The sequence below is a fragment of the Gopherus flavomarginatus genome, chromosome 15, assembly GCF_025201925.1.
Source record: "Gopherus flavomarginatus isolate rGopFla2 chromosome 15, rGopFla2.mat.asm, whole genome shotgun sequence".
NCBI classification, from domain to species: Eukaryota; Metazoa; Chordata; order Testudines; family Testudinidae; genus Gopherus; species Gopherus flavomarginatus.
In genome coordinates this window covers 30,963,275-30,986,393 of record NC_066631.1, presented here as the reverse complement: position 1 = coordinate 30,986,393, position 23,119 = coordinate 30,963,275, and the positions used below count along the sequence as shown (strand labels likewise).

The 23,119-nt window shown below is 44.7% G+C and overlaps 1 protein-coding gene across 2 annotated transcripts in view; it reads right to left on the bottom strand.

Annotated features, from left to right (window-relative positions):
* Positions 1–22,792, bottom strand: part of GRK3 (G protein-coupled receptor kinase 3) — a 132,849-nt gene extending 110,057 nt beyond the window's left edge. Inside the window, exons 1-2 of one of the 2 annotated variants that reach the window (XM_050924045.1) lie at positions 22,644–22,703; positions 15,763–15,878 (exon numbers count right to left, since the gene is read on the bottom strand). Coding sequence is in view for 1 of the 2 variants with exons in the window: in XM_050924044.1 (XP_050780001.1) it covers positions 22,644–22,756 (113 nt within the window). In the remaining variant the exon portion in view is untranslated. Of the gene's footprint in view, positions 1–15,762; positions 15,879–22,643 lie in introns of both variants that reach the window. The other variant, XM_050924044.1, reaches the window with a different exon arrangement.
* Between the last annotated feature and the right edge of the window lie 327 nt (positions 22,793–23,119).

Below are 23,119 nucleotides of genomic sequence, written 5' to 3'. Positions count from 1 at the left end.
TCCCTTCCCCTCAAGTATATTATGCCTTTGTTTTCATTTTTAAATAGCTTTTTGCCACCTCCTGGCTATCAACATTTGCTTACTCCACAGATTTCAAGATTACATTCATCTATTTCTTTCATCACCCGTTGACACCAGGTTGTTGCAGGCATTATTCTAATGTTTCATAATCCTACTTTAATAGATTGTTTTACTTCTAGTAAAGAACGTCTATTACCTAATACCTTTCACCAAGACTGTCCATTTCCGCCAAGATGGAGTCCATTACTCTGGTATACTGTCCGCTGGAATGGCTATCTTGTGTTTGCGTGTACATGCATGCATACACATGAACATATGCACACATACAAATAAATACTTTTAAAAGGAAATATTGAGCATAAATGGTTGTAAGCTGGATGAATGATGAGCAGCTAATAAAGGGCTACGCTGTTCAAACAGAGTGCTCACCATGAGCCTGCAAAGCATCCTGAGCCATCACCAGCCTCAGAAAGCCTATGATAGTGGCTCAGTTACAGATTAATTTGTTCAGAAGAAAGGTAGGTCAAACTCAGAGGCCACTCAACTGCCAGCTTTCTAATTTCATCTCTTCATAAAAGAGATGCAAAAAATATGTTAACTACTTCATTGTTATATAACTATATACCTGATATATCTTCATTTAAAGTCATTTTAAAGATCATACACTCTGAAGAGTTGTTGTAGTCATGTCAGTCCCAGGATATTAGAGAGACAAGGTGGGTGAGGCAATAGATTTTATTGGACCAACCACTGGTGGTAAGCAAAACAAGTCTTCAAGCTTACGTGTAAGCTCAAAAGCTATTCCTGCTCACCAACAGAAGCTGATCCAATGAAAGATATTACCTCACCCACCTTGAGTCTCTGAAGAGACCCAGCAGCCATAGCCCAAATCGAGCCGCAAAGGGATTTAGGCAATATTAACATGTGTTTATTTGTGCTTCAAACTAGAGGCATAAAAAGATAAACTGTAGGAATACAATCTGTACTTGACACAGAGGGCACCACAATGGATACACCTCAACTTTTATGAAGAATTAACATCATTTCCATCTTGTTGTTGTAAGGATAGAGATTAGTTTAGAAGGACAAGCATTCTGTTATAAATATAAAGAAGAGATCAAGTGTAAAGTCCTACTTTTCCATTTAAAGGAAGAAGATTAAGTACAAGTGAGAAACACTCTGAGGGGCTCGCCAGCATGCTGACCTCATCCTCTATTAAGGTTATCTAGTCGTGTCCACTCTTGGGATTTATTATAGATGCAAACTGCAAGAAATCCATGTTCACCAAGAGAGAAAACTGTTCCCATTCTTGGCAGATGAGGATCTAGCCAAAGAGATCCATGTTTTCATCATCTCCAGGTTAGCTGGACATCCAGAAGCAGCAAAGGATCCAGTAAGATCCCTAGATAATGAATCTCAGCAACAAAATGTGGAAGAGGTCATCATCTCCTCTATCTTATCTTCAGCATTCAGCTCAATCAGTAGTTGGAAGCTTGGGGTAGCCAAAAGCTGTCAGTCAAGACAAGCAAATATATATAGCATTAGAGAGTGAATGAAGGACTGTGTTGTTAAGAAGCAATTAAGTCCAAGACAAAATTTACCAATCAGACATCCCAAAGAGAAGCAATTACATTCTTTAGACTCTATGACAAGGGGGGTGATGCAAAACCTCACCCAGAAATAAAGAGCTGTTTCAGAGGCAGGAACTGAATTAGAAGAGAAGGATGCTGCAGTACATTCTATAACAGGAAACAAAATCTTTACTTTGTTTATAGAGAGAACAGAGAACCCTTTAAGATCAACGCTTGGAGCCCAAAAATGTATTAGTTTATACACTCAGAATTCAGATGCATTCTAAGGGATTTCAGAAAAAAAAAGCCAAAAATGGCTGAGAATAAAATGGACAATAAAAGAATATGGATCCCAGTGACAACTAAATCTGGTGATACTCTAAACAAGAAGAGCTCAGTCGTGCTACAGCTGTTCCCAACGCTTCACATTGATTCAACAGACAGTCTAGGCTTCAGAGTGATGTGTGAGTTTCTCGTGTGTGCTGGTTGTGTTGATTTGTGTGGGGATCGTTGCATGGATTTGTGAGGGTACTAAATGAGGGGTCTATGCGGAGGTGAGGGGCTATGTGTTCGGGAGTTACTGTGCATTCTGGTTCTGTTGCTGTGGGTGGATTGCGATGTGTTGGGAAAGTGGTGTGGCTCTGTGTGAGTGGCAATCCTGGGGTGTGGCCTTCACTGAGGCAGTGTGCCAAGTAATCCACCATCCCTGCAGTCTCTCTCCTACAACCAATTGAAACAACTGCATCCAAATTAGCGATAGGGTAAGGGTGGTGATTGGCTGAGTTATTTCTGATACCACAATGGTCTAGGACTCTCGGGCATGACATTCATACATGCCTTACTGAAGCTGTACACTTCACAAGTGTAACGTGTAAAGTCAAACTGGTTGATAACTCTCTGCGAAAACAAGTGATGATTCAATCTGTTTATATTATGAACAAAAAGAGCCCTCAACCATGCCTGCAGCTGTTTCCACCGATTCATACTGACTCTACAGACCTAATAGGTTTCAGAGTGACAATCCTGAAATCTTATTACATAAATTTATTTTCAGCTGTCTCTGTGGTAAATTATGGATGTGGTTAATTCATTTGGATTTGGGATTAAATAATGACAGTCTATATTCAACCAAGTATTTCTCTTCAAGTTTACAGACAAAACTATATGCTTTACCAGATGCTAATCTGCATCTTATTATAGTAACATCTCAAAATTGTATGCGCTTTTGCTAATATAGGTCTTGATCATGCAGCTGGGTTGGTGCAGCCAAATGCCTGTGCCCACCTGCATCTGACTGAGGGTCAGGCTCTAACATGAACATTTATATCTGTTATATTCCTTTCCTGGGGGTCCCACATTTTCCCCCTTTCATTTCTATTAAAAATTAAATTAAAACTGAAAAATAAAACACTTGAATGTGTAGAACCATTACTGATGCAAGACCAAAAAAGTTTACATTCACAGATAATTTTGCTACCTGTCCAAATGTGACTACCACATGTACAGGACCTGATGCAATCCTAGCTGTGGCTTTTGAGTGCTACAACACACATAGTACATCTTCATCTAGAGCACATCAAAGACATGATTAATTTTAGGCATGTGAGCAGTCCTATTACCTTCAATAGTAGTTTAATGAATTGGGGCCTCAGATAATATTTGGTTCATGACAGTTAAAAGCATCTTAGGTACTTATATGGCCCATCACCTGAGCACTTCACAACCTTTAATGTATTTATCTTCACAGCATCCCTGAAAGGCAGTACTATCATTCCCCATTTTGCATTGAGGAAATGAGGCACAGAGGCAAAATGATTTGCCCAAGGTCACACGGGAAATCTGTGACAGAGCAAGGAACTGAACTCTAGTCTCCCAAGCCATAGGCCAATGCCCTAATCACTGGGGCATCCTTACTCACCAAGGAAGGGAAAGTGTAATAAATATAAGAGAGCTGGTATGCATATTCAGATAATAAAATAAGATACAAAACCCAAAGAACACAGTCATCAAACACTAGGATGATAAAAACAATAAAATACACACAGACAGTGAATTAATTCCTTTCTTTTACATATAAAGTACAAAGGTAAACAACAAACTAAATTATGAAAAACTGTTTTTATAGCAAAGTTCCCCCTTCTTTATCATCTGTAACATTAAAGAGCCAGAGATCATAAGTGACCCCTGAAATATTTTGAGAACCAAGAGATAGTTATATACTTTGATCTTTGTTTAGTTTTTGTCTTTTTTATAACAAATAATCCAACTGATTTGAATCCTAGGAGAAGCATCAGTGATTTTAAAATACCAAACCTACTGCAGACATGTAAATATAAATGTATTCTGTTTTTCCAATTTCATCAGTGAGCACCCAGCTGCTACAGCAACCATTTCCTTACAATCATATTACAGCAAATTAAGACTGAAGAAATTTGCTCCTCCAATGACCCGCTAGAAGTCCTCTCAACCCAAATGATTCAAAGATCCAAAACATCCGCCCCCTTTCAAAATTGTAAAGCTTCTCAAGTTTATATTAAGCACACAGAGATCTGTCAATACATATACTCTGAATGAACTAATGTTCTCATTATGTGATTCATAATGATCTTTGTACTCAAGAAACAATGCCCTTGACAGGCAATATTATAGCACTACACGGCATTCCTTAGTTCTCCCCCATTCTAAAGCGGATACAAGACCAAAATCCCAAGCAACTTCACATATACAAATCACTTGAATGAAGAAAAGTCATGACAAGTGAAAGAAAAAGATGTTGAGTGCTTATGCTATGCTATCCATGTGTCTTGGGTATCACTTGAATAATTGTTGCCAAAACCTGAAACTAATATAAAAGCATCTCATTTTGCAAGAATAATTTTTCTGAATTGGTAGGTCAAGGATTTGCCCTTTCAACAGAATGCTGCCACTGAGAAGGAAGAAGAGAGACAAACACAAATCTTAGTTCCCACTGCAATTAAAACATTTGTTGATTTTAATGGTTTTTAAATCATCTTTAAGATGTATTTTTGGGATGGTAGAGAATTTGTATCAAGATCCATGCATAATGGTTTTTGTCTTTTTATATCTATAAAGCACTCTGGATATGCATGAAAGGTATTATGAAATATAAATATTAATTGAGTTTCACAGAACTAAGGAGGGCCATTCAACCAAATGCAGAAGTAACTCAACTAAAATATGCTTCACAGCACCTCTGAGACAGGAATCTTTACACCTGCTTTCCAGAGGTAAATGTTTACCTGACAGTATCAGGATATACCACAGAACAGTTAAAACATGCTAAACAAATAAAGCTCCTGCCCCGAAACCCCTCAATGTAAAGGCATGAGAGAGTCAATACAGTACAACGTAAAACAAACACTGAGTGGGATGTGGGCATTATAGCTGAAATACTTCATAGAACAAGTGTATTTTTTAAAGTTTTTGAAGGAGAGGAAGTATGCATGGTTAAAAGGACATGGTTAATGCAAATTTGGCACAAAATTCAGATTTATTAAGGATTGTTTTTCACAAAACCTAAAACCAATAGAAATGTTCCCCTGATTTTTTTAATTCCACAGGAAATAGTTGGTTTTAAAAAAATAAATATCCTTAGTTTGCAATCTAAACATGCAGCACTGAGAATCTGAAATGGAAACAGACTAAAAATAAATGTAAAATTTATTTCACTGATTTTTCATTCTTCCTTTGGGATTTTTGAGGTGATGTTTTCCCTTTAATTGAGAGGATATTCCAAGAATAAAGGGAACAAAAACAAATGCACAAAATCAGGAGTGGACAAAGGAAACAGTCAGGAGAGAAGACTGGGCACACTTCAGGGGAATGGTGTAGAGCGTTAAGGGCAGAGATATAAGTAGGGGCAGAGGTATGGAGAACTCTGAATGTGAGGAGAAACAGCAAACTGAATGTGACAGAGAAGCCAGCCTGGACAGTCAAGAAGGGGAGAAATATTATCAGAGAGTGGGAATAGAAAATTATCTAGACAGCATCAATTTGGATCCAATGGGGAGATACTAGGGGCTGGAAAACAAAGAGAAGGCTGTGATGGTCAAAGCAGGAAATTACCAGAGCACAGAGTTGTGGCAGTCAGGACAAAAAAGAAGGGACTAATTTTTCAGATATAACAAAAAAAGAAGCAGGATCACATATAGGGTATGTCTACACTACAAAATTAGGTCAATTTTATACAAGTCGATCTTTGGAAAGCGAATTTACACAGTCTATTGTGTATGACCCCACTAAGCGCAGTAGGCCAGCGGAGTGCGTCCTCAATACCATAGCTAGCATCGACTTACGGAGTGGTGCACTGTGGGTAGCTATCCCACAGTCCCACTGCCCATTAGAATTCTGGGTTAAGCTTCCAATGCCTGATGGGGCAAAAACATTGTTGCGGGTGGTTTTGGGTACATGTTGTAAGTCTCCTCTCCCTTCCTCCCTCCTTGAAAGAAATGGCAAACAATCGTTTTGCGCCTTTTTTCCTGGGTTACCCATGCAGATGCCATAGCATGGTAAGCATGGAGCCTGTTCAGCTCAGCACTGCTGTTGTGAGCATTGTAAACACCTCACACATTATCCTGAGCATTATCCTGCAGTATGTGCAGAGCCTGGATAGGAGCTGCCAGCACAAGGATGATTGTGAGGAGGATATGGACATAGACGTTTCTGAAAGCACGTTATGTGGCAATTGGAACATCATGGTGGCAATGGGGCAGGTTGATACAGTGGAACACCGATTCTGGGCCCAGCAAACAAGCACAGACTGGTTGGACTGCATGGTGTTGCAGGTATGGGATGATTCCCTGTGGCTGCAAAACTTTCGCATGTGCAAGACCACTTTCATGGAATGTTGTGAGTTGCTTTCCCTCGCCCTGAAGAGCAGGAATACCAAGATGAGATCCGCCCTGACAGTTGAGAAGCAAGTGGCAATAGCCCTATGGAAGCTTGCAACGCCTGACTGCTACTGGTCAGTTGGGAATCAATTCGGAGTGGGCAAATCTACCATGATCCAAATAGCCAAGGCAATCAGCGACCTTCTGCTAACAAGGATAGTGACTCTGGGAAATGTGCAGGTCATCGTGGATGGCTTTGCCGCAGTGGGGTTCCCTAACTGTGGTGGGGCAACAGATGGAACGCATATTCCTATCTTGGCACTGGACCACCTTGCCAACCAGTACATAAACCACAAGGGGTACTTCTCAATGGTGGATCACAAGGGACATTTCACCGATATGTTGCATGGCGCTCGCATCTTTAGGAACTCTGGGCTGTTCGAAAAGCTGCAAGAAGCGACTTTCTTCCCAGACCAGAAAATTACCATTGGGGACATTGAAATGCCAATAGTTATCCTTGGGGACCCAGTCTACTCCTTGCACCTTGCTCCTTGTTGCTTGGGCCATCTCCTGGAGTTGAGTGGCTGGGTGCCCGGAACTTCCCCCCCACACACACACATTCTTGGGCATCTGGGTGAGGAGAATATGGAACTTGGCGAGGGTGATGAAAAGGTCCTGACTGACAGGGAGAACGGATTGTCTGCTTGCCTGCTGCGAAACCTCCTCCTCCTTCTCTTCCTCATCCACAAAATCCTCCTCCATGTTGCATGAGACTCTGCCATTGCAGGTGTCCACGGACAGTGGTGGGGCACTGGAAGGGTCCCCCCTCTAGAATGGTATGCAGCTGATCATAGAAGTGGCATGTCTGGGGCTCTGACCCAGAATGACCGTTTGCCTCTTTTGTCTTGTAGTATGCTTGCCTGAGCTCCTTAACTTTCACGCGGCACTGCTGTGTGTCCCTGATGTAGCCCCTCTCTACCATGCCTCATGCAATTTTGGCATATATATTAGCATTTCTTCTGCTGGATTGGAGTTCTGCTTGAACAGATGTATCTCCCCATATAGCAATCAGATCCAGTGTCTCAAGTTCACTCCATGCTGACCAAACAGGAAATGAAATTCGAAAGTTCCCAGGGCTTTTCCTGTGTACCTGTCTAGTGCATCAGAGTTGAAAGTGCTGTCTAGAGCGGTCACGTTGGAGCACTCGGGGATAGGTCCCAGAGGCCAATGCCATCGAATTGCATAACGCTGTGTCTATACTCCCCTAAATTCAAACCAAAAAGGTCTATTTTAGCGCTACTTCCCTCGTCGAGGAGGAGTACAGCAGTCTATTTTAAGAGCCCTTTAGGTCAAAAGAACAGGGTTGGTTGTGTGGCCGCATTGCTTATAAAATCAACCTAACATGGCTAAATTCAACCTAAACTCGTAGGGTAGACCAGCCCTAAGATTGTGAACTTGGGGAAGGGAAAAGAACAATGATGTGGTTGCTCAAGTTAGAGAATAGGTGAGAGGGAGGGGGCAGGAAGGAAAGCGAACAATCTACAGTAGATCACAGATACACTGTACAAAACCTGAAGTAATGAGATATCTTGCATGTTAAATTAATAAAAGAAGATGAAATGCTGGGAAAGAAGCTGTAGAATTTTTTTGTGTGAGGAGGAGAAGCAATTATGCAATACCCAGGGAGAGAGTACACAGGAAAAAGAGGATGAAGGGATGGAATCAACTCTAGTGAATTGAGGAAAAGAGAAGTTAAGTGACTTCAGCAAGACTTAGTGACTAAGCAAATCAGTACCAATCCCAAGAATGGAATAAATTTTACATTTATTTTTAGTCTGTTTCCATTTCAGATTCTCAGTGCTGCATGTTTAGATTGCAAACTAAGGATATTTATTTTTTTAAAAACAGGAGCCCTGACTCCCAATCTCCTGCTCTAGCCACTAGAGAGCATTCCCTCCAAAGCATGTTTCTGTCTTCATCAGCAGTAGCAAGCCATTCAGACAAAGCAAGCTGCTTTCTTGATTTCCTCCCTCTGTTGCTTAAAACAAATTATATTTACAGTATTATTGTAACTAGAGACATTTTATGAGCAAGTTAAAGCCTTGGGAATAAAACTCCTATCAACGTTTTTGTTTTATTTTTATTTAAAGTTAGATTAATTGATATTTTGTTTGTAGTTTGCACCCTTGCCTTCACTTCCTGATTGATGACAAAAGTTGTGATATGTCTTGTGGAATAGAAACTGAGCAGCACTTACACAGCTGACTAGCAATGTGTCCCAGTAGAAGGTCATGTATGCTGGGACATCTGTGCCAAAAGACACTAAAGTGATACTGGCTGGCTGGAGAAGACATCTAAAGGAGATGGCAAAGGTTATATCTGATCCCTTCAGCAAGGAGGTTCTCTCACATTTGGAAATAAGATTTATAATTGTTGGGTTTTTAGCTAATCCTTCTTTTCCAGATAGTAGCAGCAGCCAATGGTACAATTTGTCCATCTGCACCTGTCCAAGAAATTACAACCTTTCTTCTTGGATGGACATTTTCAGCTCCCGATCAGATTGCTGAAATACACTCTGCATAGGGCTGCTACTGATGACCACTCAGAAACGCCAGCTGCTTCAGAATACAGCACCTTATTTATTGGCTAGTGTTTCTCACATACGGTATATTACATCTGCACTCCATCAACTTCACTGGCTTACTATTAGTTTTTGGGTACAATTTAAGTTTTGATTCACAAACTGTCTATAGGGTTCTGGCAATTCTGCTTCTCCCTTCTCTTTCCACCCGAACAGGTGATCAATCATATATGGCACTTGAGTTGACAGTCCCTCCTATTGATACACTGCAGGCACACTGGAGGGTCCTCAACTTTGGAATTTGCTTCCCCTGCCAGTTTACCAGAGCTTGGTTTTGTTGATAATCAAGGCAAGAGCTGTTTCTTTAGATGTTAGACAAACACCTGTTAGGGAGAGTCTAGAGATTATACTTAGTCCTGCCCTGAATGCAGGGGACTGGACTAAATGACCTCTTTAGGTCCTTTCCAGTCCTACGATTCTATGAGTGCTTCAAAAAGGGGCTAATTTGCCTGGAGATGCAATCTGCGGGGTGCTAAGGAGGTTTTTGTGCTTTTTAATGTGCAAAAAGGGCTGTGTTTGCTCTTGCTGCAGAGGGGAAAGGGGATTTGTTGACACTGTCAATTTAGTTAGACTAAACTATGAGATTTAATTTATGCACCTGAAGGTTTCTGATAGGCACTTATAAATTAGAAAAAGCGTGTAGTTACTGATTAGAAAATTAAAGGAGATTGTTTTAAAAAAGCTTTCCAAAATGAGCAGCTGATTTCATTTCAATGGGAATTAAGGGCTACACGTGTTCATTTTTGATGCAACAGCCCCAGCATTCAGTTGGAAGCACTTCACAAAGGAAGGTCTTTGACAGTCATATCCCAAGTAATTATTCTTGTAAAGTTCGTTATTTTGAAAAATGAATCTGCCTAAAATATTTCACATTAGAAATACCAAGTCTATATTTGGGGGTTCTGTATGTTCATCATGGCAGTTCTTTAATTCTCTACAGGCAATTTACTTAGCACTAATTACCGTTCCAAGCATTTCCCAAAAGAATAGCGGCAGCAGCACTCTGTCTGCATTAGACACTGGCTCTCTAGCTTAATAAGATACCATACGACCTCTGAACATTTCACACAAGATAAGATTACATTAGCATTTTCTTCAAATATCCCTCTAAATCTAGGTGCGGCATCCCCCCTCTGTTTCCAACACAGAACATATCACACTGATATTGTCCAATGTCACCCCCTGTCCCAAGATTTAATTTTATTCATAATTAAATAACAAAGCCCCAGGGCAGGTCTACACTTACAAACATAAGCCTTAGCCTCCGAGCTGCCCCATGAGAGGGCTTATTGGGATTTCTCTCCAAAGGCCTTCCTATTCCTCCCTCTTGCCTCAGAGAGAGTAGCATTTCATTTTAGACAGGAGGATGGTCATGTGGTCAGGGACTTAGGAGAGCTAGGTTCAATTACCAATTCTCCCAAAGACTTTCTGTGTGACCATGAGTGATTCATTTAAGTTCTCTAAGCCTGAGATCCCCATCTATCAAATGTGGCTAAGAATACTTCCTTTCTTCTTGCCTTTGTCTTTCTTGTCTACTTAGACTGCAAGCTCTTTGGGACAGGGCTATCTCTTTTTGTATGTTTCCTCAAGTGCCTAGCAAAAGGGAGATTTCCCCAAAACAGTGTATGTGGACACAACCACTGAAAACTCAGCCCAGCGTTGTCTCTTACATACCTGTGTGATATACGTCAGACTGCATAGTTTACTGTATTTGAATGTACAAACTAACCTGCTGTACAACTTAGATACTACCATGAATTACACTAAACCAAAATACATGATATTCTTTCATCACAACACTCGCTTGGTATATTAAGTGAGCGAAAGCACATTGACAGCACTTTTTCAGTAATAATAAACAAATGGTTCAATCATTATCTATTATAACCCTTTTGTAACTCAGCTATAACATTTACTCTTTGGTAAAGTTTGCCCTACAGATTTAAAGCTAAAGAGTAATGTATTTTTCCACCATTTAAAGAAAAACCTAATGATCCTGCTAAATTTCTTTATAGCCATCATCAGGTCAAGATGCTTTTTGGTGATTATATCCCAATATTGCTCCCAGTTCAAAAATAAAGTTTGGTGAGCGACTGGATGCCTCAGGGGACTGGCATTGGATACGGAATCTTTAGCTCATGAGGTCACTTCTTTGAATCAGTACATGACAGTAGTTTTATCCTTTAATAGGTTTCTATCCTTCCCTTCCAATGGTGTATCTGCCACTGACTTCACTGGGAGAAGAATGAAGCCCTTAAGTAATCTCAGTCTAATTCACGGTTAACAAGTGTTCGTATCAGAAAAATACACCATCCCAGCTAGCACTAAAGTAGCATCTCAGTTCAGAGCAAGAGAGAGGATTTGATGAAGGCAGAGGCACACTGGCCTGGTGGATATGAGCGAGCTTGCATATCAGTGCTGTTTCTGTTCTGTGGATGTCCATCTTCAGTCTATCTATTCACTCCCTATACAACCTCTACAATTTGCTTTAAATAAGACATTTGCCAAGGAATTAACCAACAATACAGTCTGATCACTTACGTATGCTGGGGAGAAAATGAAATATAAACATAATTTTTTGCATTTGAAGTTAATGTAACTGCACAGGGTTTGGACTAACAAGAGAAACAGTTGCCACTTCAAAAACAGCAGTTGCAGCCTACCCAATCAATACTAGCCATGCCCCAAATCAGCAGAATGGAGAACACTTCAAACTCCCTGGCCACACTATAGCAGATTTTAAGGCGGCCATCCTGCAGCAAAAAATGTCAGGACCAGACTTCAAAGAGAAACTGCTGAGTTCAGTTCATCTTCAAATTTGACACCATCAGCTCAGGATTAAACGAAGACTGTGAATGGCTTGCCAACTACAAAACCAGTTTCTCCTCCCTTGGTTTTCACACCTCAACTGCTAGAACAGGGCCTCATCCTCCCTGACTGAACTAACCTCGTTATCTCTAGCTTGCTTGCATATATATACCTGCCCCTGGAAATTTCCACTACATGCATCCGACGAAGTGGGTATTCGCCCACGAAAGCTCATGCTCCAAAACGTCTGTTAGTCTGTAAGGTGCCACAGGATTCTTTGCTGCTTTTACAGAATGGAGAGGTAACTCTATCCCTAATGTTTAGTGAGCATGACAAAATGACAGTGTATATTAATGTATCTGGTCATCTATCTGCTTTGAAGCTGCAGAAACACCAACCAGCCCATCAACTCCTCTGTACAATTTAGACTCCTTGGCCTTGAAAAATACAAATCCATACTGCCACACCTCAAAAGTATGTCCACTTAAGACTTGCTTCGGGAAACTGGCCCAGATTCTTACCACCATCTCTACAGTCATTATTCTGTTTTTCAGTTCTCACCCCTCATACTCTTTTCCTTTACTTGCTTTTTAACTCTCACGTCAAACAATAGTATATGGTGTAATAATAAAATGGTTTACACCTCCCTTAAAATACAAAACAATTTAATTCAGAATATTTTTCCTGGTTTTTCCTCTCTTCCTCTGTCTCACAAATGCTTATTATGTGAATTTCTTGTGCGTGAACACTGTCCAGCATATGTTACTGATGACTTTTGAAGCTAACCTAAAAATAAAACTCAAAGGAAAAATAAATTAAAGTTTAAATAAATAGCTACAAAGTGATGTCAAATACTGAAGAAAAAATCCGGCACACTCAACATTCGGACCATAAAATAAATTGGATTTAACGCTAAAATAATTTTAAAACAACTTGGGATTTTTGTTTTGTTTTAAGAATGTGCCCATAACCTATAGATGCACCACTATATTAACCACAGATTTTGGTGTTAGGACGTCACACGAAGAAGCTCTACTAAAGAAATGGGCAAACTTCATTACTGATATAAGTGGGTACAACTGACCTCAATGGGAGTAACACAACCTTACATCAGCAATGAATTTATCCCAACACACATACATATCGGGGTTTATCATTAAGCCATAATCCTGCAAACATTCAGGCACGTGCTTAATTGCAAAGTGATGCACGTAGTTCCACTGAAGACAATGGCACTCCTGACATGTAAAGATCGGCATGTGCATATTTACAGGATCAGGGCCTAATTTACTTTCTTTCTCCCATCATTATTTAATCTGTGCAGAATAATACCTCTAATACTTTCTTTCTCCCATCATTATTTAATCTGTGCAGAATAATATTACATGTAAGACATAGTGGCCAGAATGTCCACTTTATATGCGGAGAAGGAAGAGTGGGCAGCCTTACTTGCTTGCATAATATACGGATTATGGGTAAAATTTTCAAAAGTCTGTAAGTCCCACTGACTCATAGACTCATAGGTCAGAAGGGACCAATATGATCATCTAGTCTGACCTCCTGCACAAGGCAGCCCACAGAACCCTACCCATCCACTTTTATAACAACCCCTTAACCCAGGACTGAGTTATTGAAATCCTCAAAATTGGTTTGAAGACCTCAAGCTGCAGAGAATCCACCAGCAAGCGACCCATGCCCCACGCTGCAGGGGAAGGCGAAAAACCTCCAGGGCCCTTGCCAATCCACCCTGGAGGAAAATTCCTTTCCGACCCCAAATATGGCGATCAGCTAAACCCTGAGCATGTGGGCAAGACTCACCAGCCAGCATGCAAGGAATTCTCTGCAGTAACTCAGTTCCCATCCCATCCAACATCTCCCTGCGACCATTGAGCAGACTTATCTGGTGATAATCCAAGATCAATTGCCCAAATTAAACTATCCTATCATAACATCCCCTCCATATACTTATCAAGCTTAGTCTTAAAGCCAGAAAAGTCTTTTACCCCCACTACTTCCCTCGGAAGGCTGTTCCAGAACTTCACTCCCCTAATGGTTAGAAACCTTCGTCTAGTTTCAAGTCTAAACTTCCTTATATCCAGTTTGTACCCATTCGTCCTCGTGCCTACATTAGTACTAAACTTAAATAATTCCTTTTAATGAGGGTTAGGCTCCTAATGGAGACAAGTCTGGAGTAGAGAATTAGACCTGTAAACTGTCAGCACAGAGGTGGCAGTTAAATTTGTGCTATAAATGAGATTATCCAGAGATAAAGTGTAAAGGTAGGATGGGTGAGATTCTGTGGCCTGCACTGTGAAGGTCGTCATACTAGATGACCATAATGGTCCCTTCTGACCTTGAGTCTATGAGTCTAAGGGAAGGGGGCCCAGGACATTGATGTGGAACCTCCACAGAAAGTTGGAAGGGGGATGAAGAGGATCCACTGAAGGCACAATTAGAGAGGTAAGAGGAGAACCGGGAGAGGGCAGAGTCACAGAAGCCAGGAGAGGGCAAGATTTCAAGGAGGAGGACATGGTCAATGGTGTCAAAGGCAGGTAACAAGTCAAAGAGAAGGAAAATAAAGTACTGATTCTTAGAACTAGCTAGGGAGAAGTTATTAGACTTTAGCAAAAGCAGTTTCAGTGGAGTCCAAGGAGCAGAAACCAGATAGGAGCGGGTCAGGGATAGAACTGGAGGACAGGAACTCCAGACAGCAGTTGTAGACACTGTATTCAATTAGCTGAAAGTTGAAAGGGAGAAGAGGTGGCAGCTGAAGATGTTAGTGGAATCATGGGTAGTTGGGGGGCAGGTTTTAAGATGAGAGAGATTAAGGGCATGTCTACACAGACATAAAAAACCTGAGGCTGGCCCAAGTCAGCTGACTTGGGCTCTGCGGCGCTTGGGCTCTGGTGCTGTAAAATTGCTGTACAGATATTCAGGCTTGAACTGGAGCCCAAACTCTGGGACCTTGCTGCGAGGGACTCCATCCGGAGCCCAAACATCTACACAGCGATTTTTATCCCCACAGTCCAAGCCCCATGAGACTTAGCCAGCTGACCTGCCAGTCGCAGCTGTGCCACGGGTCTTTTATCCCTGTGTAGACATACCCCAACTCATGTTTGTATTGTAAGGGGAAAGAGACACAGGAGGTGGGATGGGGTCACTGGAGCAAGTGGAGAAGTTAGAGGAGGAGAAGAGACAAGAAACTTCTGTGTTTGTGACAGGGCAGAAAAAGCAAAGATGCATGGATAGATGTAGCTTATGCTTTGTTACTAAATCCTTTGTATTTGTATCCTAAGAGCAAACCATACTTAAGTGACATTCACAGAAACTGAATTAGAAAGGTCACAAAGTTCAGGGATGCTGCACAGCTGTTTTCCAATGGTGCAATTCCTTAAATTCATATTGGTTCTGGTTCTTCAATTTGCTGAATCATTATATAGTTATTTCTCAATAATGGTACATAATGTAAATCACTTTTCTCAAAATGGCCAAGCCATTGCTAAGTAGAATGCAAACATGTATACAGTCACTTTATGGCTTTTTGTCAGTACCTGTAATGTGACTATTCAACTCCCTCCCTGCTGTGAATGGTCAATACAAGCTCTCTGCTCCTACCCTGCCTCAGAATTTTCAAGCTTTTTGCCAGCAACAGAAATGCCCCATTACCCTTTTGCTCATTTAGCCGAGATAGAAAAAATTAAAAATGTACATGAAAGAAAAAAAAATTTTAAAGGGTTCTGAAGCTATTGAAAGAGAAACTGTTTTTAAAAACTTTAAATCCCTCTTTACTCTCAAACCTCCCCTCTTTGCATACAGAATAACCATCAAACACTGGTGGTTTCATTATTTGTTTACAATGGGAGAATCTTACCTCTTCCTTCCAATTTATGCCCCAATCCTACAAACCAATCAGCATTTGCAGACTCTCGCACCCACTCAATGCCCCATAGTAGTCCACCTGTGCAGATCCGATTGCAGAATCAGGACCTTTATTGGAAAAACAATATAAAATAAAATATACTGCAGTTGTTCTGGGGAGAAGAGCTTTGCTGACCCAAAAGAAAGAGCAAGAAGGAAGAAATAGAGAAGGGAAAGAAAGGCCAGTGAAGGGAGATAGAGAAAGTAGGACCAAAGGGTTTTGTTGTGATGCCTATTTAAAAACTTTTTCAACAACTCTCCTTTAGCAATTTGTAAGCTTATGTTTTTTCTTCTCTTTCATTTAAAATTTTAATATTTAACAATTTCAGTAAATAATAATTTGAGGGTTCTTTACGTAAACTCAGTAATAACCCTACTCACTGCCAATAATAGCAAATAAACTCTGAGGGTGAAGAGTTTAAGTCTTGGCAGGCAGCCTTGGAATTTATTCTGTCTGCAATATGGTTATTTCCTTGTAAACAGGAATGCCCCTCAAATTTTCATTACAATAAACTCACTTCATTTTGTGTCAGTTTTATTTGAGGAAAATAAGATTATGACAACAGGTATGCCAGCTGCATTCAAATGACACACTGCAATATAGTAGTAAAACATTTGCAATATTTCTTAGCGAGATAATGTCAGTGGAATAGCACGTTGTCACAAGACAATGGCTGCCTGTTACAGATAACTACCACAATTATGTATCGCTTTAAAAAAAGAATATTGCAGTGAGGCAAAAACCACTGTTTTTTTCCAAAGTGGGATCCAGTTATCCCATGTCAATGTTCTATTCCAAAAACCTTATTTCTGTTCTAACAAATGATTAAGGGTATAGATATTGTCAGTCTCCATGACAGACAGTTTTGCAGTAAAAGAACAGCTGTTTGCAGCCCAACATTTGAAAGTTGTGCTCTGACTGGCTTGATAAATTGCTATATCACAAAACCAGAGAAATCGGAAATATATTCACAAAAATATTTGGTCTCAAAATTGTACTGTAAAGAAAAGTTTTCTGTTCAGCTGGCTTTTTTAAATTAAGGTCTTAAATTATCAGCAGGGATCATAGAATCCATTTGCCACAGAAAAACACGGAATTTGCATCTTTATGGATAATCTTTAGTTTTTACACTTTGTGAAAAAATAAAAACGTATACCACGGAACCCCAATTATCTGATCTAATTGGGACCGGAGCCAGAGCAATCAAAAATTCAGATAATCAGGAGAATGAGCAAGGCTCCGGCTGTCAGCTTTAAAATTGTAAATATAACAGTAAAACATTGTGTTCGACTGACACCTATATATATTGTGGCTAGAAAAACTAAAGTTCAGAGTTTCATTTTATTTGCAGAAAAACATGGATTTTTATGTTTTTATTGGATAATTTGGGGGGTTTTATCACAGAACACTAGGACCCCTGTTTATCAGTAAAGTAGGGTGTCAGACATGCATCCGACTGTCTGATTTATATTATTTAAAATTTTACCAATGTATCAGTGACACACAAGATTATAAATGCTCCTGGCATATCATGTACATTTTAATGAAAGGGATCTAAAAAAAAACGCAGAGCTCACTATGAAGACATTTGACACCAGGAAAGTTGTCAACATTTCCTATTGAATGAGGAAATCCCTGGTTTCAGTTAAAAGTTCTGATGATAATTTGGTCCCAGCCATTTAAAGCACCCTTACTTAAATCTCTGCTCTCATTTATACCTATGCCTCTTCATCCTCTTTCCACCTGCCAAGTCTCCTTAAACATTCCCAGTCCCACTCTGGTGCCTTTTCTATGCCATCATTTATACCTGCAACTTGCAACTTCTGGTAGCTTATTTCCTTTAAACCAGGATGGCTCAACTGAGGATTACTGAGGCTTATTTTAACAGCACAAAATAACTTGCAACCAAGCTATTCAGTACCTCTATCACCATGTAACTTAATTAAAATTATCCTCATCCTCCCTCCCTGCTTCCCTCTTACTGTTTGTTAAATTCCATTGTTGCATCTGGCTTCAATTTAGGACCCAATTCTGCAAAGACTATGCACATGAGCAATCTCCTTGAAGTCAGATGCTTAACTCTTTGCAGAATCAGAGCACTAGGCTACAAGCTCTTTAGGGCGAGGGCTTTGTCTACCTAGGAGTTTGTACAGCACTTGCCACAAAAGGGTCCCAATCCAGACTGGGGCATCCAAACTCTACCATGATACAAACAGCAGTAGAAGAATAATCTCCTTAAAACATACTTATTCAATGAAGCCTCCCAATCATGTTCTCTCCTACATGTTACCATCATCCAAGATTGCACCATCATTAGATGTATCATGTATGCCATTATATCTACAAAGCATCACGGAGAGGTGACACTGAACAAAATAATATAATTAACCATCATGCGGAAGAATGTAGTACTACAAACATTTTGAATAAGGTCTCCAGGAGTTTGGTTAATATTATAGGATAAACTCTACCCTTGACGCATATAAATACTTCAAATTATTATTAGTGTTTACATACACCAAGAGAAAAATGTGCCCCTAAATCTCTCCAGTAAGAAAACGTTTACTGGACTTTAAAAATGAATAGCAAGCTTTTTATTGTGCGGTTTTTCTACTCCCACTGGTATCCTGTTAATTCCACCGTTCTTACAGTCTCTCAGCCTCTTGGGTTTTCCCTGTTTGGTATCCTCATAGCAAAACTTAGAATTCAAAGCATGGAGCTACAGAGCTGTGTAAATATGTGGAAAAATGAGTTCTAGTAATCTGTTATTTATGTTATACTTCATAAGTCTATGTAGAGTGGTAGGGATGTGGAATCAGAACACCACAGCAGTTACACATGGCATAGATAACAGTCAGGAACACTATACTACATTCAAAATTTGCCTGGTAAACCTTTACTTGTGGGATAATGCATAGAACAAAGGAGGGAACTTTGGGGGGGGGGGGGTTATGCCAAGAAACAAAATATCTCTACTAAGACAAGAATAGCTAAGAATAGCACGAGATCTTAGGAGAATTCCACAGTGCATGCATAATTTGGGAATTTTGTTTTAGAGGAAAATCTAGTGTTGCCATTAAAGGGAAAAAGAGAGGGGACAGCTATGGCCCCAACCATCACGGTGAAATTTGCATTCACACAAGTGGAGCTCATTGCAGGATCAGGTTCTGTATTAGTTCAATAATTATACAATATATTCATTCTGGGAACTATTTCCTAAGAGTCTTCTCTCCCGCATTCTGCTGCTTTGTTCTCAAATTTCTGTGGACCACAAGAAAATGGTTCTGCAGATCACAACAGTTTGAGGATCAATTTATTAGATTACACCCAAAATGTATTATATTGCCAACCAACTAGTTTTTCAGCCAGTTACATAAATACTGACATCAAATAAATGTCTAGAAAATTCTTTTGAAAGAGAATATTTATATTTGCCAAAAAATGCCCCCAGATATTGCTTTAAATAAATGCCTCAATCCAGACTCACTAATCATAATGATCACAACAGAGCAGTACTGAGTTATTGTATAACAGCTTGGCACGCTATAAGAGATCTGTGTTTCCTTTTTCATTTAGGTCTCACTCTGGTATATGATCAGTGGACTCACATCTCGACATACGCTGTATTCATCAAAAGCTATCTAAGATGGTTCTCCCCAGGTCCGCATCTTCCATGCACAACGTAATTGGCATGCAAGCTGTATACCTTTTCCTACTTAGATTGTCTAGAACTAGATTAATACCGTATCTTGTCTCATCACTCCTCAGCAAAAAGGTAACAGTAATAATAATGATGGCCCTTTAACACTTAAATTAGACTATCTGCTTTTATCCCCCCTGTGGGATTGTGTGCATGTAGGATTAGCTATTTAGTTAAAAGGCTGCTATGCCCTCTAGCTAGGTCTCTGGATGCCTGTCACCACCCACACCCTCCATTTGCAGGAACTGAGGTTACACTATCTGGCAAAACTCTATTACTCCAAGCTCTTACAGTGTTCTTTTTTTATTTTTTTGGATGGGCAAGTAAAATGTCTTTTTTTTGGTTTCTTTTTCCATCATCCCAGTAGGCTAAGGACACAGTCAAAGTGGCAAGCCGGTTCTACAGATGGACTGGTAAATGTATATGCACTTTTGCACGGCTGGGTTAAACACTTGCACTCTAACATGGCCGGTACCTGCACTCCCTCCACCATCTCCTGACACCTTAAGGTTGGGTTACACCATGATATGAGTCCTCCAACCTCACTGCTGAGTTATACCTTGATGTACACCAGCCCTCATCCCTGAAATCTGGGTTATGCTCTGACCATGGCACATGCCACTCCCTATCTCACATATGACATGCGCTCACCACAAGGCTGGGAGAAGATCCCTGAGAGCCTGCGAGCAAGGGGAGAACTGCATACCCCTTGGAGAGGAGCAAGAAGAGCAGACTCAACAAATATCCTCTTAGAAGACTCTAGTCTAAGAAGACCCTGTTGCCGGGGGTCTCAGAGCATAGGTTGTGTGGCCTTGGGGTCCCAGCATATGGGCTCCCCAAGACCAGCTGGCTCAGGGTACCAAGGGACAGGAGATGGGTAGCAGGTCCCTGAGAAATGGGCCCCTGGCTGAGGAGCTGTCAGGGCCTGGAGAAATGAGAAGCAGAGCCACCCAGCAGCGCCAGATGGGGCCAGCCAGTGCCTTGGGGAAGCTCCCCAGGGTGGGGGGGTTCTCTATTCTGGGGGTGCAGGGGAACCCCGTCGGGCAATAGGGGGTCCCCAGGCTAAGGGTGCGGGGGTGTCCAGCCCAGGCTGTGGGGGTTCCCACGTTGGAGGTACCAGGGGGGTCCGGCTGGGCTGTAATGGGTCCCTGGGCTGGGAGTGCGAGGGGTCCCAGCCGGGAGGTAGGGGGTCCCCATGCTGAGGATGGGGGGGTCCCTGGGCTGGGGATGTGGGAGAGTCCGGTCGGGCGGTAGGGGATTCCCATGCTGGGGGTATGAGGATCCCGGCCAAGAGGTCCCAGGGTTAGGGGTGTGGGGGGTCCAGGGTTAGGGGGTAGGAGGTCCCCAGGCTGCGGGTGCGGGAAGTCCCAGCCAGGCTGTGGGGGTCCCCTGCGCTGTGGGTGAGAGGGGGTGTCCCAGCCGGTCTGTAGGGTGTCCCTGGGCTGGGGGGGCGGGGGTCCCAGACAGGCTGTGGGGGACCCCGGGCTGGGGGTGCAGGGGGAATTTCAGCCTGGGGTCCCCAGGCTGGGAGTGCGGGGGGTCCCGGGTGGGAGGTAGGGGGTTCCCAGGCTGGGAGTGTGGGGGGGGGGAATCTTGGACAGGGGGTCCCCGGGCTGGGGGTGCGGGGGGGTCCCGGCCGGGCTGTAGGGGATCCCCACGCTGGGGGTGCGGGGGAGGATCTCGGCCGAACGGTTCCCGGGCTGATGAGCGGGGGTCCTGGCCAGGCTGTAGGGGGTCCCCGGGCTGTGGGTGCAGGGGGTCCCGTGCGGGAGGTGGGGGTCCTCGGGCTGGGGGTGCGGAGGGGATCTCAGCCGGGGGCTCCCCGGGCTGGGAGGCAGGGGTCCCAGCCAGGCTGTAGGGGGTCCCAGGGCTCGGGGTGCAGCAGGGTCCCAGCTGGGGGGCCCCACGCTGGGGGGGCGAGGGTCCCAGCCGGGCTGTAGGGGGTCCCCGGGCTCAGGGAGCAGGGGGGTCCCTGCAGGGAGGTCCCTGGACTAAGGGGCGGGGATCCCGGCCAGGCTGTAGGGGGTACCCGGGCTTGGGGTGCGGGGGTGGGTCTCAGCCGGGAGGTCCCCCGCACTGAGGGTGCAAGGGGGAGGTCCCAGCCAGTCTGTAGGGGGTCCCTGGCCTGGGGGGCAGGGGTCCCAGCTGAGCAGTAGGGGGTCCTCGGGCTGGAGGTGCGGGGGGGGATCTCGGCCAGGGGATCCCCAGGCTGGGAATCCCCAGGCTGGGAGTCGGGGGTCCCGGCCAGGCTGTAGGGGATCTCCAGGCTCGGGATGCAGAGGGGGTCCCAGCTGGGGGATCCTCGGGCTGGGGGATGCAAGAGGTCGCGGGGGGGATGCAGGGGATCCCTGGGCTGGGGGCTGCAAGAGGTCGCGGGCTAGGAGCGGGGATCGCGGGCTGGGAGTGCGGGGCGGGTCCCAGGCGGGAAGTAGGGGGTCCCTAGGCAGGAAGTAGGGGGTCCCCAGGCTTGGGGGGTCCCGGCCGGGGGGTCTCCAGGCTGGGGGCGGGGGTCCCAGCTGAGCTGTGGGCAGTCCCCGGGCTGGGGGTGCAGGGGGAGTCCCGGTCGGGCTGTAGGGGTCCCCGGGCTAGGGGTGAGGGGGGGTCCCGGCCGGGCTGAGGGTGCAGGGGGGGTCCCGGCCGGGGTGCAAGGGGTCCCCGGGCTAGGGTTGCGGGGGGGGTCCCGGCCGGGCTGTAGGGGTCCCCAGGCTGAGGGTGCGGGGGGTCCCCAGGCTGGGGGCGGGGGTCCCGGCCGAGCTGTGGGGGGTCCCTGGGTTGAGGGTGCAGGGGGGGTCCTGGCCAGGCTGTAGGGGTCCCCGGGCGGGGGTCCCCGGGCTGCGGGCGGGGGTCCCGGGCGGGGGGTCCCAGGGCTGGGGGGGTCCCGGGCCTGGGGGGTCCCCGGGCTGCGGGCGGGGGTCCCGGGCGGGGGGGTCCCGGCCGGGCTGGGGGGGGTCCCCGGGCGGGGGGTCCCGGGCTAGGGGTGAGGGGGGGTCCCGGGCTGCGGGCGGGGGTCCCGGGCGGGGGATCCCAGGGCTGGGGGGGTCCCGGGCTGGGGGGGTCCCAGGGCTGCGGGGGTCCCCGGGCTGGGGGGGTCCCCGGGCGGGCACCGCCGGGGGACCGGGCGCGGGGCCGGTACCTGGGCTCCGGCAGGCTGATCTTCTTGCTGGCCCGCGCCGCCGGGGTGCTCTTGCTCTTCTCCATCGCCATCAGGTAGCTGACATCGGCCAGCACCGCCTCCAGGTCCGCCATGTTCCCGCTCCCGCCGGCCGGCGCCGCCGGGCTGCAGATGGAGGCGCCGCCGGGGGCAGCGACCCGCGACCCCGGCACTAGCCCGGCGGGGACTCGCCCCCGGCTCCAACGGCCGCGGGGCGGGGGGGGTCAGGCCCGGGTGCCCCTCAGGCCCCGGCTCTCTCCCCCGCCCCACAGCGGGGCGCGGGCCCGTCCCCCGGGGGGCTGAGCTCCACTGCTCCCCGGCCCCGCTCAGCGCCCCCGGGCCGTGTAGCCGCCCTGCCCCGGGACCGACCCCCCGTCCCCCGGCCGCGGGCCCGGTTCAGGCGCTGCCCGGAGCCATCCGCTGTCCTGGTCCGGGGGGCAGGCGCTGGCGCCGCTCTC